Source organism: Cyprinus carpio, chromosome A3 (assembly GCF_018340385.1).
Source record: "Cyprinus carpio isolate SPL01 chromosome A3, ASM1834038v1, whole genome shotgun sequence".
NCBI lineage: Eukaryota > Metazoa > Chordata > Actinopteri > Cypriniformes > Cyprinidae > Cyprinus > Cyprinus carpio.
The window spans coordinates 33849031-33864437 of NC_056574.1; the positions used below are offsets into that span (position 1 = coordinate 33849031).

At 37.9% G+C, this 15407-nt stretch overlaps 1 protein-coding gene and 1 pseudogene across 2 annotated transcripts in view; one reads left to right on the forward strand and one right to left on the reverse strand.

The window, feature by feature from the left end:
* Positions 1-1439: 1439 nt before the first annotated feature.
* Positions 1440-12280, forward strand: LOC109053858 (annotated as a pseudogene).
* A 121-nt stretch (positions 12281-12401) lies between these two features.
* Positions 12402-15407, reverse strand: part of LOC109053856 (cytohesin-3) — a 35460-nt gene continuing 32454 nt past the window's right edge. For both annotated transcript variants that reach the window (XM_042731075.1, XM_042731067.1), the window contains exons 12-13: positions 15194-15348; positions 12402-13497 (exon numbers count right to left, since the gene is read on the reverse strand). In XM_042731075.1, the coding sequence (XP_042587009.1) occupies positions 13425-13497; positions 15194-15348 (228 nt within the window). In that variant the 3' untranslated portion in view covers positions 12402-13424. The remainder of the gene's footprint in view (positions 13498-15193; positions 15349-15407) is intronic.

The window sequence follows — 15407 nt, forward strand, 5'->3', positions numbered from 1 at the left end:
ATACTGACTGATGATCGTAGTGAGATGCTGCTGATTTCTCCAGATGTGCGACCTTGCAAAAATGCACCATGGTTACCATAGTTTTAGCTATATGGTTACTATAGTTATTGATAATAGTAATAATAATTGGTATTATCCATCACTGTGATTTCTGTAAAGTTTTCTTACACTGTACACTACTAATTTTACTGTTACTAATAATAACTGTGGGAACTTAGGTGTGGAAAATAATAATATAACAAATTATTAATAATTATTATTAATTTGTTCTTTTTAAAAAAAAAAAAAAAAAAAAAACCTGTCTGCATTGGTATTGGTCATAAACAAACACATTAAAAATAATACAGCCAAAATTTCTACATTTTGAAACAAACCCATGTTCAAGTCAAATTTATTTCTATAGCCCACCACTTTATACAATACAGACTGTTTCGATGTTGCAGAAAAAATCATCGAATGAGACTAGTTTCAGCCGTAAAGCAGCTCTTCAGAAGTGTCATTATTCAGCTCAAATTTCAGTTTTGATTAAGTTTATTTCAATAACTATGTCGATGTTGCAGAGTTCATCATTGAAACAAACTCAATTCCACTATAAATTAGCTCTACAGAAGACTAAAGTGTTGTTAAGTAAGGGACAGAGTTCTTTATAAACATTTAAGTGAAGAGTTTTATGTGTGCCATATAAGACAGTAAACACAAATGCGGGTTTGTGCAGATTAGTTTTTATTAATCGACATTGTTGTAGACTAAACTGGTTGAAAATGCACATAATCTCTGTACAGTACATCTGTCTTTAAATACTGTGCACATGTGTTTAGCAGAGAAGCTCATGAATGTGTCCTTCTGTAAACAGGTCCATCCTCACAGAAGCAATGGACGCTCTGACATTCTGAGTGACAGGTATACTGCATTTCATATGGGAGATTCATATATGATAGATATTGGGATAATTGAATGACATGTCACCTTAATGTCAGATTTTGCAATGCCACACGGCAAGCTGCCTGATCTAAACTTTCATTTTGCATTGTCCATCAGACAGTGTCTCACACATATCACATGCTCAGCAGCTGCAGCTGTGCTCAGATGGCACATGCACAGATGTGAAAATGCATGTGTATTTTTGTCCAGAAGCTATTGAACGATTTGCTCTCTCCTTCTTGTGTGGATTTTCAGTGAATGTGCTGCTTGTCAATCTCACATTGTGAGCTGTATTGTTGGTATTCCAACTGCATCTGCGTGCTTCCGAAAACACTTGAGGATGTTGATTCTCATCTCGTTTTCAAGGCGCGTCATGATTCATTATGTGTCAGATTTGCTACAGATGGAAATTGATGCCCTCCTGATTTATAGTCAGCAAGCAGATCTTCGTAAATTGACAGCGCTATGTCTTCGTTTCCCTCAGATTATCTTTGTGTGGTGAGCACCCCCTGCTGAAGGCTGAGTGGCATGAGCGCGTGCGGGAGGAAGGCTCTGACCCTGCTCAGCAGTGTGTTTGCGGTATGCAGTCTGGGGCTGCTGGGTATCGCCGTCAGCACTGACTACTGGCTCTACCTGGAGGAGGGCGTCATCCTGCCTCTCAACCAGAGCGCTGACATACGCATGTCCATCCACTCCGGCCTCTGGAGAGTCTGTTTTCTGGCAGGTAAGTAAATGGCTGATTCTACTTTCGGAGGACTTTACCTCAAGTTACATTTACAGCTATTCATTTAGCAGAATATGTGACTTGCCTGGACTACTGCATATATGCATAATATTACAGCTTGAAAAGTTATATATATATAATCCACATAGTAATCCACATCTCTATTAAAGCTTAAAACACTGAATAAAAAAGAAAAAGGTAATTGGAACCTTTTTTCTCACAGTTCTTTCTTTTTTTCACAATACTTACTTTTCCCCTGAATTCTATATGAACACACAGTTCTGACTTTTTTCCACTGAATTCTGTGATATAAACTCACAATTCTGAATTTCCCTCCCTGAATTCTGTGATATAAGCTCACAATTCTTACTTTTCCCCTGAATTCTATATGAACACACAGTTCTGACTTTTTAACCCTTAACACTTAAAAATAAAATAAAAACTAACACTTCTTTTCCACTGAATTATGATATAATCTCACAGTTCTGACATTTTCCCCCTGAATTCTGTGATATAAACTTACAATTCTGACTTTTTTTCCACTGAATTATGATATAATCTCACAGTTCTGACATTTTCCCCCTGAATTCTGTGAAATAAACTCACAGTTCTGACTTTTTTTCCACTGAATTATGATATAATCTCACAGTTCTGACATTTTCCCCCTGAATTCTGTGATATAAACTCACAGTTCTGACTTGTTCCACTGAATTCTGAAAAATAAACACAAATCCCCCACAATTGCCCCCTGAATTCTGTGATATAAACTCACAGTTCTGACTTGTTCCACTGAATTCTGTGATATAAACTTACAATTCTGACTTTTTTTCCACTGAATTATGATATAATCTCACAGTTCTGACATTTTCCCCCTGAATTCTGTGAAATAAACTCACAGTTCTTGACTTTTTTTCCACTGAATTATGATATAATCTCACAGTTCTGACATTTTCCCCCTGAATTCTGTGATATAAACTCACAGTTCTGACTTGTTCCACTGAATTCTGTGATATAAACTCACAGTTCTGACATTTCCCCCCTGAATTCTGTGATATAAACTCACAGCCCCTGAATGTTCCCCTGAATTCAATCACATAAAACCACAGTTCTGACATTTCCCCCCTGAATTCTATATGAACACACAATTCTGACTTTTCCCCCCTGAATTCTGTGATATAAACTCACAGATCTGAATTTTTCCACTTAATTCTTTGATATAAACTAACAGTTCTGACATTTCCCCCCTGAATTCTGTGATATAAACTCACAGTTCTGACTTGTTCCACTGAATTCTGTGATATAAACTCACAGTTCTGACATTTCCCCCCTGAATTCTGTGATATAAACTCACAGTTCTGACATTTTCCCCCTGAATTCTGTGATATAAACTCACAGTTCTGACATTTTCCCCCTGAATTCTGTGATATAAACTCACAGTTCTGACATTTTCCCCCTGAATTCTGTGATATAAACTCACAGTTCTGATTTTTGTTCCACTGAATTCTGTGATATAAACTCACAGTTCTGACTTGTTCCACTGAATTCTGTGAAATAAACTCACAGTTCTGACATTTTCCCCCTGAATTCTGTGATATAAACTCACAGTTCTGACTTGTTCCACTGAATTCTGTGATATAAACTCACAGTTCTGACATTTCCCCCCCTGAATTCTGTGATATAAACTAACAGTTCTGACTATTCCCCCTGAATTGTGTGATATAAACTCACAGTTCTGACTATTCCCCCTGAATTCTGAGATATACAGTAAACTCACAATTATCTTTTCCCCTGAATTCTGTGATATAAACTCACAGTTCTGATTTTTGTTCCACTGAATTCTGTGATATAAACTCACAGTTCTGATTTTTGTTCCACTGAATTCTGTGATATAAACTCACAGTTCTGACATTTTCGCCCTGAATTCTGTGATATAAACTCACAGTTCTGACATTTTCGCCCTGAATTCTGTGATATAAACTCACAGTTCTGACATTTTCGCCCTGAATTCTGTGATATAAACTCACAGTTCTGATTTTTTTCCCCCTGAATTCTGATATAAACTCACAGTTCTGACATTTCCCCACAATTGGTGTATTAAACAGGTTTATTTAAATTAACAAATTCTAATAATGTATTCATTTATTTGTGAATTTATTCATGCGTCTAGATGTTTCCACTCATTGCAGATGTTTGGTTTTTTTGGTTGAGATTCCCAGGTGTTCACACACCTTGTCACGACACCATCTGCTGTGAATGTTTCCTGTCTAAAGGTGTGAATTGAGATCACGGTGTGAATTAAACTCCCAACTCCCAGTGCTGATATTTAAGAAACTAAGCCACATCACAAGTATACAAAATGAGATATTCCAGTAAACGTTAACAAACACCCAGAGACTTTTTTTTCTACAGCATGAAGAAAAGATCACTTTATTCATTTTTTTTAAAAGAAAAGGTCTTTTTTGAGAGTTTTACTTCTTATTTTGTACGTAAGATAAGTTCTTACTGTCCGTATTGTAAATTGGTCTTCTGCAAACAGCCAGTCATTTGAGTTCTTTCCAATAGACTTCACAAATTCAAAGGGGTTTACTGGATTTACATCATTATTTGTGGCTGGTCAGGCATTCTGGGCTGATTTCAAAGGTTTCAGCACTATGCTTGTGCCCTCCCTTGACATCTCCATGGATGCATTTAATGATGGGATGTCTTCTGCTGTATTGAGCAGGTTTATCCACATGAGGCAGTATGTTTCGTTATCGTTTAGATGACATGTTGAGCTCACACTACTCTGAAAACAGCAGCCTGCTGCGGCACAAACACACAAGCATTAGTCTCAGTGATAGAAAGTGCTGTGTGTGTGAAGATGTGGGCGAGCGATTGGACTGAGTTTGGTTCAAACCCACGCTGTTTATAGCCGGTTAAATTGAGCATGACTGTGAACAGATGTGAGGACGGGCTGCTGGGATCACCATCAGCCTCGTGCTTTAAAACTTTCAGAAGTCCAGAAGTCTCACATTATTTCTGTGCTTTGGTGTGAGAGGGCTGCATTGCTGCGGGTGTTATAGTGTTGAATGTGTAAATGTGATATGAGACTGACTGCGATATCATGATCCTGTAGGTCACACCACATGAGGAAAGTGAGAGTGACTCAAATCTTTGACTCACAGATGAAATCACAATGACGGCCCTTATAGGTTTAGCTCACTGAAACAAAAGAAAAGAAAGAAATTTCTGTCATCATTAACTCAAATCTATTTGAAGCTAAATGTTGGTAACCTAGCTGTTTTCTCCGATCATTTAGTCTGCTTAAACCCGCCCTTTTCTTACATTCAACTGCAAACTGCAAGCTTACAATCAGCTGCCTCCATCCAACCAATGGATAGAACCGACTCTTCGCCCCACACAATTCTGTCTGTCTATTCCATCTGTCAATAGAATACAACTTTACATTCAAAAAACTTAAATTTGTATGCTTATTGCTATTAATGTTTTCTATTGATGACCACTGTTTGAGAAGCCCTGCTGTGCACTATGAAATGAAACGCAAACCCAACCTTGTTATGTCTGAAAGCACAACCTCAGAGCAGTCACATGTCCCCTGTGCTCTTTCTGTCTCAGGTGAGGAGAGGGGTCGCTGCTTCACCATCGAGTATGTGATGCCCATGAGCGTTCAGCTGACCAGTGAGTCTCAGTGACTGTCAGTGTCCTGAGTAAGTGATTATACAGCATACGGTTTTACTTCCGGATCCAGATTTGGAGCGACAGAGTTAGTTAGTGTAAATAGCCTTTGCCAACTTTGCCTTTGCACTTAGAGGGATAGTTCACCCAAAAATCATTTACTCGCTCTCAAGTACTCAAGTTGTTCCAAACCTGTATGAATTTTATCTTCTGTTGAATGTAAAAGAAGATATTTTGAAGAATGTGGGTAACCAAATGGTTGCTGGTTCCCAGTGGCTTCTATACTATGGGAGTCAGTGGGGACCTGTAACTGTTAGGTTACCCACATTCTTCATAAACTTATTTTATGTTCAGCAGAAGAAATACATTTGAGTGAACTATCCTTTTAATGCAATTAGACACTCTTTAACCTTGCAGATTTTCTTTAACCGTTCATAGTTTTGCTCATGGTTTTTGAGGATGAGGGCATGTCACGCAACCAGTCCATGATGTCATTCTAAATATCCTAACCACTCTGCACCATTATATGGTTAATTTTGTTATTTGCAGTAAACTGTTGTTTCACTGCTGTCAGAACAGAACAACTCCCATATTTAAAATCCATATAATATATTCAAATCCAGCTGCTTATACAGTCCAAAACGGTATAGCTAACGCAGGATGGGTGGTTATTAGCTGTCAGTTTTGAAAGCTGTTTTAGAGGCTTCAGTGAGTTTATTTCAGTGTGCCGTCCCGTCAGTGTGCTGGTAATTACCCCGCTGAGGGTCTGAGCTGATGGACAGCGAGACAGCGTGAGAGATCCTTCAGTGAGGCAGCGTCAACACTGTCAGCAGCTTCATTAACAGTCACTCACATGCTTCACAGAAATAGCACTCCCTAAATAGCGAAGTTAGCATGCTAAGCTAAGCTAATGACTGACACACCACACGCTTACTGTACAAAAGCATTTGAATAAAATGAAACCGTTGTTTCCTACACCGCTATTTTTGGGCTGCACGCAAAAACAAATATTCAGCACAACCAGTATATACCGACTGATGAACGGATGACTTTTAAAGTTTATAACTATAACAATAACTAAAGTGTCATTTAAAATTTTATATATGCTTTATTAGCATACACACCAACAGAGGGTGCACTAAATTGGCTGTCAATGTTTTTATCATTCGTCGACTGGAAGTGATCCCAATAATATATTTCCAATGTGTTATTATCACTAATGCTGTTGTCTTAGATCTAGAACATATTTAAAACTTTAAGGTTACAGTTCTTTATACACTGAAAGAGTGATTATTGACTTTAGTTGAAAAAAAAAGCAACAACAACAACACACATTGCGTTAAAGTGAATAAACTTCATGCCTGAAAAAGTAAGTTATGTGTGCCTGGAGTTACACTGACAATTAGAAGTTATTAAAACTAAAAAAGAAAATGTGCTGTGGTCACATTCTTATGTTGGGCTAAATTAAGATGATTAAATTATGACTTAACTTAAAACTAACAATCTCAGTTACCAAAAACTTTGAGCATGCTTGACTGATTTTCAGCTACTATTCTGACTCCCAGAGTGCATTGCAGCATGAATAAATAAATAATAAAATAATAATAAATAAGCAGTTGCTTTGTTTGACTATTTTCTGGCTTTATTTGCCAGTTTTATTAGCTGTCTTTGCTGTCAGTATTACTGCAACAAAGACAGCAGAAATGTTTTGCCATGTTCAGAGTTTTATTATAAAAATGAATTGGATTGTTACCATCGTTGTGTATTGCGTGCTAAATGTTGATGTCTGTGTGTGAATAATAATAAATAATAATAAATAAATAACTGTAATATTATTAGGGTGCGTTCATGCTTGTAGTTCGGTTCTCTTGGTTTGTTTGGTCCGGACCAAAAAAGAAAACGATACATTTGGTCCACTTAGCGTTCACACTGGTATTTTTGACAGCGACCCTAAAGATACCGAACTTAAAGGCATAGTGATAAATTCACGACCTGATTGGTTGGGTTGAACGACGTATATTTCACGACGCAACTCACCAAATAAAAGCTGTGTTCAACTTAAAGTGGCACTGCACAGACCGATTGGTGTAAGACATCAAAGCACCCATAAACCTGTGCTCTGCTCAGCGCCTCTTTAAGATGAACACACCTAATGTCGTCTACTGTACAGTGCGCTCATTGCTGCGTGTTCTTATGATTTTATTTTCACCACCTGCAAACCCACAAAGAACTCATAAAAGGCACTTCATCTCCTCGTTGCTCTACGTTTGCCCTCTGCTCATTTTGTTTTGGAAACACCGCTAGTTCCACGTCATCAAATCATGTCGCATAGCGTCACATCTTGTCATTACTTCCTGTTTTTGGTTTGTTTAGTATTTGGTCCGTGTTGCATTCAAATATCATTTGAACTGCACCAGAGTTCGTTTGGAAGCGGACCGAGACCCATCTTTTTAGCGGTCTCGGTCCGATTGTTTGGTGCGCACCAGCGTTCGGATGGCAACATTCACACTTACTCAAATGAACTGCACTAACAGAGCAATCGCACCAGGGTTCGTTTTAATTGAACCAAACATGACAAGTGTGAACACACCCTTAGTCTGTTTATGATACATGTGTTAATAGTACAATTTTAATAGATAAGGACTATTAAACATTACCACATCAAATTAGTCTGATATGGATTAGTCAGTGCTGTAGTTTAAAGTTAGATTACACACACACACAAACATTTATATTACTTGTCTTCCTTAGAAAGTACTAAGAGCTGCGATTTCTTGTAATACAATTTCACTGATAGAAAGAAAATTATAGTTATGATCACCAGCTGAAGTGCCCTTGATAGACACCAGAGGGCACTCCATCCCATACCTTTCCTACTCTAACATGGACTTCATTTCCCATAATTCTTTGCACACACTCATCAGCACACATTGTTTGCACAATGTGTCTCCTTAACCCTGTCTGCTCACCCTACATAAGCCGGGTTCATTTTGTCAGTCATTGCTAAGTCACAGCTGCAGTTCTAAACCTTTTGTCCTGGTTCGCGCCTGTCTTGTTTTCCTGGTTTTTGATATTCTGCCTGTTTACTTGAACTATTTTACTTGGATCCTTAAGTCTTCATGTCCCTGTAGAGCTTTGTGACAATAGTAGTACAGGAGATGTTTCAAGTGCCCAACCAGATGGAACACTAATCACCATAAACCATTCAATTTGTGAAGTCTTGAACAAATTTTTAGTTGAATTGACAATTAAACAACATTCAAGGTGACTTTGGTATATAAGTGGACGTGGCTAAAGAGAAAGATAACCGCAGAAGTGGGGGAAATTTCTATTAAGACTTGCCCCATCTCAGAAATTCCTTTTTTGCTTGACATAATGGAGCTTATACAAATCAAATGACCTAACTTGAGTTTTCTTGAGTGTCAGAGGCATACAGTAGAATGCAAATAGTACAGACTACTAGTTTTTTACAGTTAAGCTGGACAATAAAGTTAACTAAACTATGTTAGTTAGAACATGTGCTAGGTTTTACAGTTATTTTTCGTGGTGTCACACAAGTGAACTCTTTTTCTTGATTTTTTCTTGCGATACTGTTTATTTTCAGAGATGATTCGTTCGGCCACACCGTTCCCCCTGGTCAGTTTGTTCTTTATGTTCATTGGTTTTGTGCTCAACAATATCGGACACATTCGGCCACATCACACCATACTGGCGTTTGTCTCTGGAATCTTCTTCATCCTGTCAGGTACACTTCCTCTTCCTCCTCTGTCATTCTGTCATTCTGACTTGTCTTATTTATTTGTCAGACTGATGTTTGTCTGTCACACAGGTCTGTCTCTGGTGGTTGGTTTGGTGCTCTACATCTCCAGCATAAATGATGAGATGTTCAGCAGGACCAAGAGTAATGAGGCGTATTTCAGCTATAAGTACGGCTGGTCGTTTGCGTTCGCTGCCTTTTCCTTCCTGCTCACTGAGGTAAAGAGCTTTTTCATTCAGTCATTACCATTTACTGTCATCCTTCTATTACTTTTCTCCATTATTAGGGAATTTGCACTGAATTGAACTTCTATGCGGTTAATGCAGCCTGAATGTTTAATGTACTGATTCCGTTCAAACAGTGTTTTGCATATAATTTTAGTCTTTAAAGAAATGTAAGATTAAAGAATGTCAAAGGGTTCAGTCCAGTTGAAGCTCTATATATTTGTGAAATGCTGATGATTATCACATGCTATCATTTAATCTTCCTCAGTTTGACATCAAATCTGCAGTAATTACTGCTCTTTCTGTTGCAGTAGTAGTGTATAGACAGTGTGTACTGAGCATAACATACCCAGATGAGTACATTTGTCAAAATGAGCAGTATGCAACAGAGCAGACCTACTTGAAAACTGAACACTGAACCTCCATTTTCAGTGTGATGAATGAACTGTAAGGAGTTCACAAGCAGTCAAAGTTTTTAACACGTCTGTGATAGGCTCTTAAGAATGTAGGTCTTTCTTGAAAAATTAATTGTATTGTAAGTGCACTTTGTAGTGTACTTTAAATCTTCAAATCTATTTTTAAATACTGCGCTTGCAGATAATTGAATATTACTGAAATAAAAGGCTACACAGATAAATCGCCTTCGATAATGAACACGATATTGCATAGCTTGTCAGTGAACTACTGTACGGCTCTGTCTATTAAATGCCACTCCATTTGAAAGCAGGTGATGGCGATTTAGCGAATCAGGGAACCGGCTTTACTGACGAAATGTGCATGACAATTGCATGCGATATATTGCCCAGCCCTAATATATAATTTTATATATAATTTTAATATTCAATAGAGATTATATAAAATTGTAGTTTACCATAAATGCTTGTCAGTTCATTCAGCAGTATAGCCATATTTAAAACACAGTACAGCAATTCTGAATCTACTTAAGCATAAAGCCCTCAACTATGTTCAACTAATTGCATTTAATGTAAATGTAAACTATAATACTATATTTATAATACTATACACTATAGTAGTTCATTTAATTGCAAATAACACTCAACTAAGAGTCTGAAAGCATTACATTCAGTACAGGACAGTATATTCTTTTAAATCATATAAATATAGCCATTATAAGTAATCTTTTTAAATGTACGTTCAAGTGTACTTTTTTTTTTTTTCAGAAGGTTTAACTGAACTAAAGACTGAACTAAGATTTCATAAAACTGATAATTATTAGAAGCCACATGCTGATTTAAGGTGCCAAACTACATTAGGTCATGCGACAACAATGCAGCATGCCATTTCATAATTATGGTAATTACTAGATGACAACTTGGGACGTTTTAGCTCTTCACATCCTCAAACTTGGAAGTATGCAACCCAGTACTACTGTTTGAAATGTTCACTGTGGAATAATGCCTGTTTCACTTACTATTGTTTTGAATCTTGGTTGATCGTGCTAAACGTATGTGTTGCATATTATGCAACATTCCTTTAATGTTTAAAAAATATTCTTCTGACTTACACAGTTAACTCAAGTCATCCTTGCTCAGTGCAAAACTTTTTGAAAACTTTTAAAAGTGCACTTGTGTGCAATGATTTTCATGTCAAGGTCAAATGGCACATGGCACCCCATAGTGAATTACTTGCCATTTATTTCTTTATTAAACACTTTTATTGCATATAGATATTGGTCTCTCTCTCCTTCTGTCTATATTTAATTGTTCAAAGTTTCTAAATTTATTTTTTTTCCTTTTTATATAGTCATAATCAAAACCATTTTCTCTAAATCTTTTCTGTTCTTGCCTGGTATTTCCTTCAGGAAATGTTCTCTTCTCTCTGTTCAGAGTGCAGGTGTGATGTCCGTCTACCTGTTCATGAAGCGTTACACAGCGGAGGAAATCTACCAGCCCCACCCCAGCTTCTACCGGCCGCGCCTGAGCAACTGCTCTGATTACTCGGGTCAGTTCCTTCACCCCGATGCCTGGACGCGGGGACGCAGCCCGTCAGACATCTCCAGCGACACCTCGCTCCAGATGAACGCCAGCTACCCTGCCCTGCTCAAGTGCCCCGACTACGACCAGGTGTCCTCCTCTCCCTGCTGAAGTTCAGTGTCCGTCAGAACTGGGTTTTAAACATATTGCCTTGTGAAAGGGAACAGACTGATAGAATGTATGATTGTAATTGTCCTGTTCTGTAGTGAGCTTGAACTGATGTCTTTGTTCCAGCAGGTGGCAGTATAGTATTCTTCTCTGGAGTGATTCACACACTGCTAAGATGTATAATCATTGAAGTTTATTGTACAACTGAGTGTCGATCCATGTAAATATTTATGGTGCTTATACAAATATGAATTGTAGCCATTATGGATCACTAGCCTTCAACTAGATCAATATGCTTTCAAGAATAGCCTACATTTATTTGTAATGTGTATTATACTGTGTATGTGATGCGATATAATATCTATTCATATCAAATTGTATTCTTATAGAGGTTGTTCTGACAAAATTATTAGTAAATTAGTGCAGAAATGGTCTTTATATCTATAGAACAAAATGAATGGATAAAATACAACAGAACAAATCGTGTATTATTGCACAGCTGAAATGAAACGTATAAAAGTAGAACAGTAAAAATTAAACTGCCAATCTTTGTAATATTTGTAATGAGATTGTAATATTATATAGTTGTCCAACAGCTTACTTAAAAATTATTATTCTTTTTTTTTTTTTTGTAAGCACGTATCTGAAATATTTTGTGTTTTTTCATAGCTATGATGATGCTTTTTACATTAATATTTTGTATTGCATTTACAGTGCAATTGTTGTAATCTATACATGCTACAAACCTTTCCTTGTTTTGCTTAATTCTTGAGTGGCCATCCTTTGTCTACTGTATATTCCAGCTCTGCTTACTCTTGGCTCCTCAAAACAAGCTTTAAACTGTTCATATCACTTAAATACAATGAAAAAACTGAAAGTGTTCGATTCAATACTCAGAACGTGATTTAGTGCAAAGAAAGCAGTGTTCATGCTATGATCAAAGTTGGGTCAAATAGCTCTGTGTAAAGTGTGAGGGGGGGAAAAATCGCTCATGAAACTTTACCTTTATGAATGTTTTATGTATTCATATTTCATGTACAGTTTGACCAATAGCTTATACAGAACATATAAAAATTAATCTGGAGCCCCAAAGGGCATTGGAGATAGTATTCTGCCCTTGGACAGAGCTGTTATGTTACAACCACATATAAATTGCTACTGGATTAAAAAAACAACTTCATTTTCCAGAATTACAAGGTGTTTTTCCCTGACAGAAGTACATTAGTTTAAGGCTGCTGAGCAAAGAGCCCTAACATTAAAAAGCCAGTAGATTTATATGCTAAACATTGTACTTACACACAAAAAAAGAGACAACTGTTTACAGTATTTACACATAACTTAGATGTATAGTTTTCCAATTATGAGTAGAATAAAATCATTTCACAAAGAAAATAAATATAAAAAGATATTTAACTATACTTGTCTTAGGAACACAAAAGCAAGCAAATTCATTCAAATTACATCAACACATCATAGATAGTGTTATCTAAGACAGGAACAGAAAGGTTAGAAACTAAATCTATGTGTTATATATTTGCTGTTTCTTACTCTAACAACATGAAATCAGTCCAGCTGACTCCAGACTGCCACCTAGTGTTAGCATTGGATCATTAATGTCGATTTGAGCTTCTCGTGCTGTGGTCACGTGCACGCAGGACGTCTTCTAGCACCATAAGAGATAACATCCACACAAGTTTATTGTCTCATAGTCCTGTGCGATCAGGTTGCTGGGCGTTGGAATGGGTCTAGTCCCTTGAAACAAACGGCTTTCTATCGGACATCTGTAGTGAGAGATCACAAACGACTTCCTCTGGACTCTCGAGTGAGCTGCTCAGGTATACATACCAACATCCATGCAAAAAACAAATAGAGCAGGACAGGTGTGCGAATAGAAACACAAGAAAGGAACTATAAACATATATTTTTCCACTGTTGGGCCCATTAAACACACACTCGCACGACAGCTGTCCCAAAAGGCAGTGTGTGTTGCAAGCTTTGGGGAAGCGGTTTGGATGCAGACTTCACTTCTTGTTGGCGATTCGTCTCTTCCTGGTGGCCAGCATGTCGTAGAAGGGGTCCCGGCTGATGCTCGCTCTGAAGGAACCAATTAAAGGAGATGTGAGGAGAGGCACAGAGACTTCGGCATCTTTGATATGGAAATGTAGCACATAATATACACTACACACCCCTGTCTTAACTTGCATCATAGAAAGTAGTTTGTTCAGTGACCCAGTTTGGTTTCCATGGTTTCTGAGAGCAGACCCCGCCCCCATTTAACCCCGCCTCTCGTTTTTGAGGGGTGTTTCTGTCTTGCCCAGTGGAAGCTGACCACTAAGGCCAGACCTGCTAAGATTAAAGGCTGATCAGTGACCGATATCTAACGTTGCTGTAAGGGTGAGTGCTCTACAAAGAGCTCTATAAAGAGTCACGAATGCTCTGCTGATGTTGCCACAGTCTTCACGGCTAGAAATCTTGTTAGCATGGTGTGAAACTCATCCTCCACTGCAGGAAGTGCTTCTTTCATTGTGAGGAGACTACAGCTGTGTTAGCTGCCTATGTAGACAGCTTTTTAAGGGATCACATGTGCGCTCCAGACACACAGATGGCAAAATTATGCTGCTTTATAAGACACCTTGCCAAAATCTGAAGCAGCATCACATGTACTAGGTAATCCCATAATGCACTGTGATATTTAGTTTTCATATTTATTAGAATATTGTGCTGTTAGCTTAGCAACATGCTAATGTTTGGCATGTGTGGCATGAGTTGCCTCTTGTCAAAAGAAGTAAACTTTAGCATCCTTTTAAAATGATTTTTTTAAACTTGTAAAGTAAAGTAAAACTTTGAATATAACCTTATTAACTTTTAAATAATGGAATTAGAAATGCAACATAATGTTCATGTATTATTTTTCAATTGCTGGTAGTAGGCTATATAGAATATTCTATACAGCTTTAGCAAGTGATCTATTTCGAAAATACCCTTGATCTTTCTAAAGATTTCTGCACTAATTCTGGGGGAGCGTCTTAAGAATTCTGTTGAATAGATTTTAAATGTGTTCAAATGAAGTTCTACATTCTAAGTTCTGTGCGCTCAGATTCTGCAGCCATACCAATCAGCTACACTTATTTCTGCTGAATGACTTAAAACCCATGGGAAGCACTTGTTTTTGTTCCTGGGACTGCTTGCAAAGCGTGACTGAATGGTCCTCTATCCTGAGCGCATAAAACATGATTACAGATAAGCAGATAAGGATAGTGGGTAATAACTGTGTCGACTAGGCAAAATGTGCTTGTGATAAACCCCCTCATCCTACAGCATGTCTCTGAGAGGTGAGACATGCTAGTGCTAGGACTGGATTAGCGGAGAGAGCAGGTCTGCAACAGGTCGGTTGGTCCCGCTGGAGTTGATGGCTTGTGGGGTGGTTAAGCTCTGACTAATCTCCACTGATGCCCCATGAAAACACTGGGCTGTGGCTGAGGGCAAGGTACAGGGGTTTTGTGATGAGACTGCTGTTTCTATTCAAAACACCATCATGACTAGTGCCCAATATGAACCAAACCACTTTAGCAAGCTAAAATGGCATAGTTGCTTTATCAGACTCAGGTTTGTTTTGGTTAACACTATTGGTTAGGTTTAGGGTCATGTATAATGTGAGAGGAACATTATGTGTAAACGTGTGTTAATGCCATCACTGTATTTCTTCAGTAAGTGGGTGAAAGCCAGTGATGAGAGCACTGAACATGACTACTTAATGATTAGAATATGTTTGATATAAAAGAAATCCTACTTAATGGATTTGATCCATTCCTCCTTCTCCTCTGGTGTGGGTGCTGATATCCTGTAGACGACGTGGTTTCCCTCCACCACCCTCCCATCTGCCTCTGTCTTACACGCCTTGATCACCTGCCCTTTATGGTTGGGATTGTACAACTCGAAGCAGTTCTACATGAGGAGACATAACATGCTGTAAAGCACAATGTTTTCATGATCCTGCACAGCTC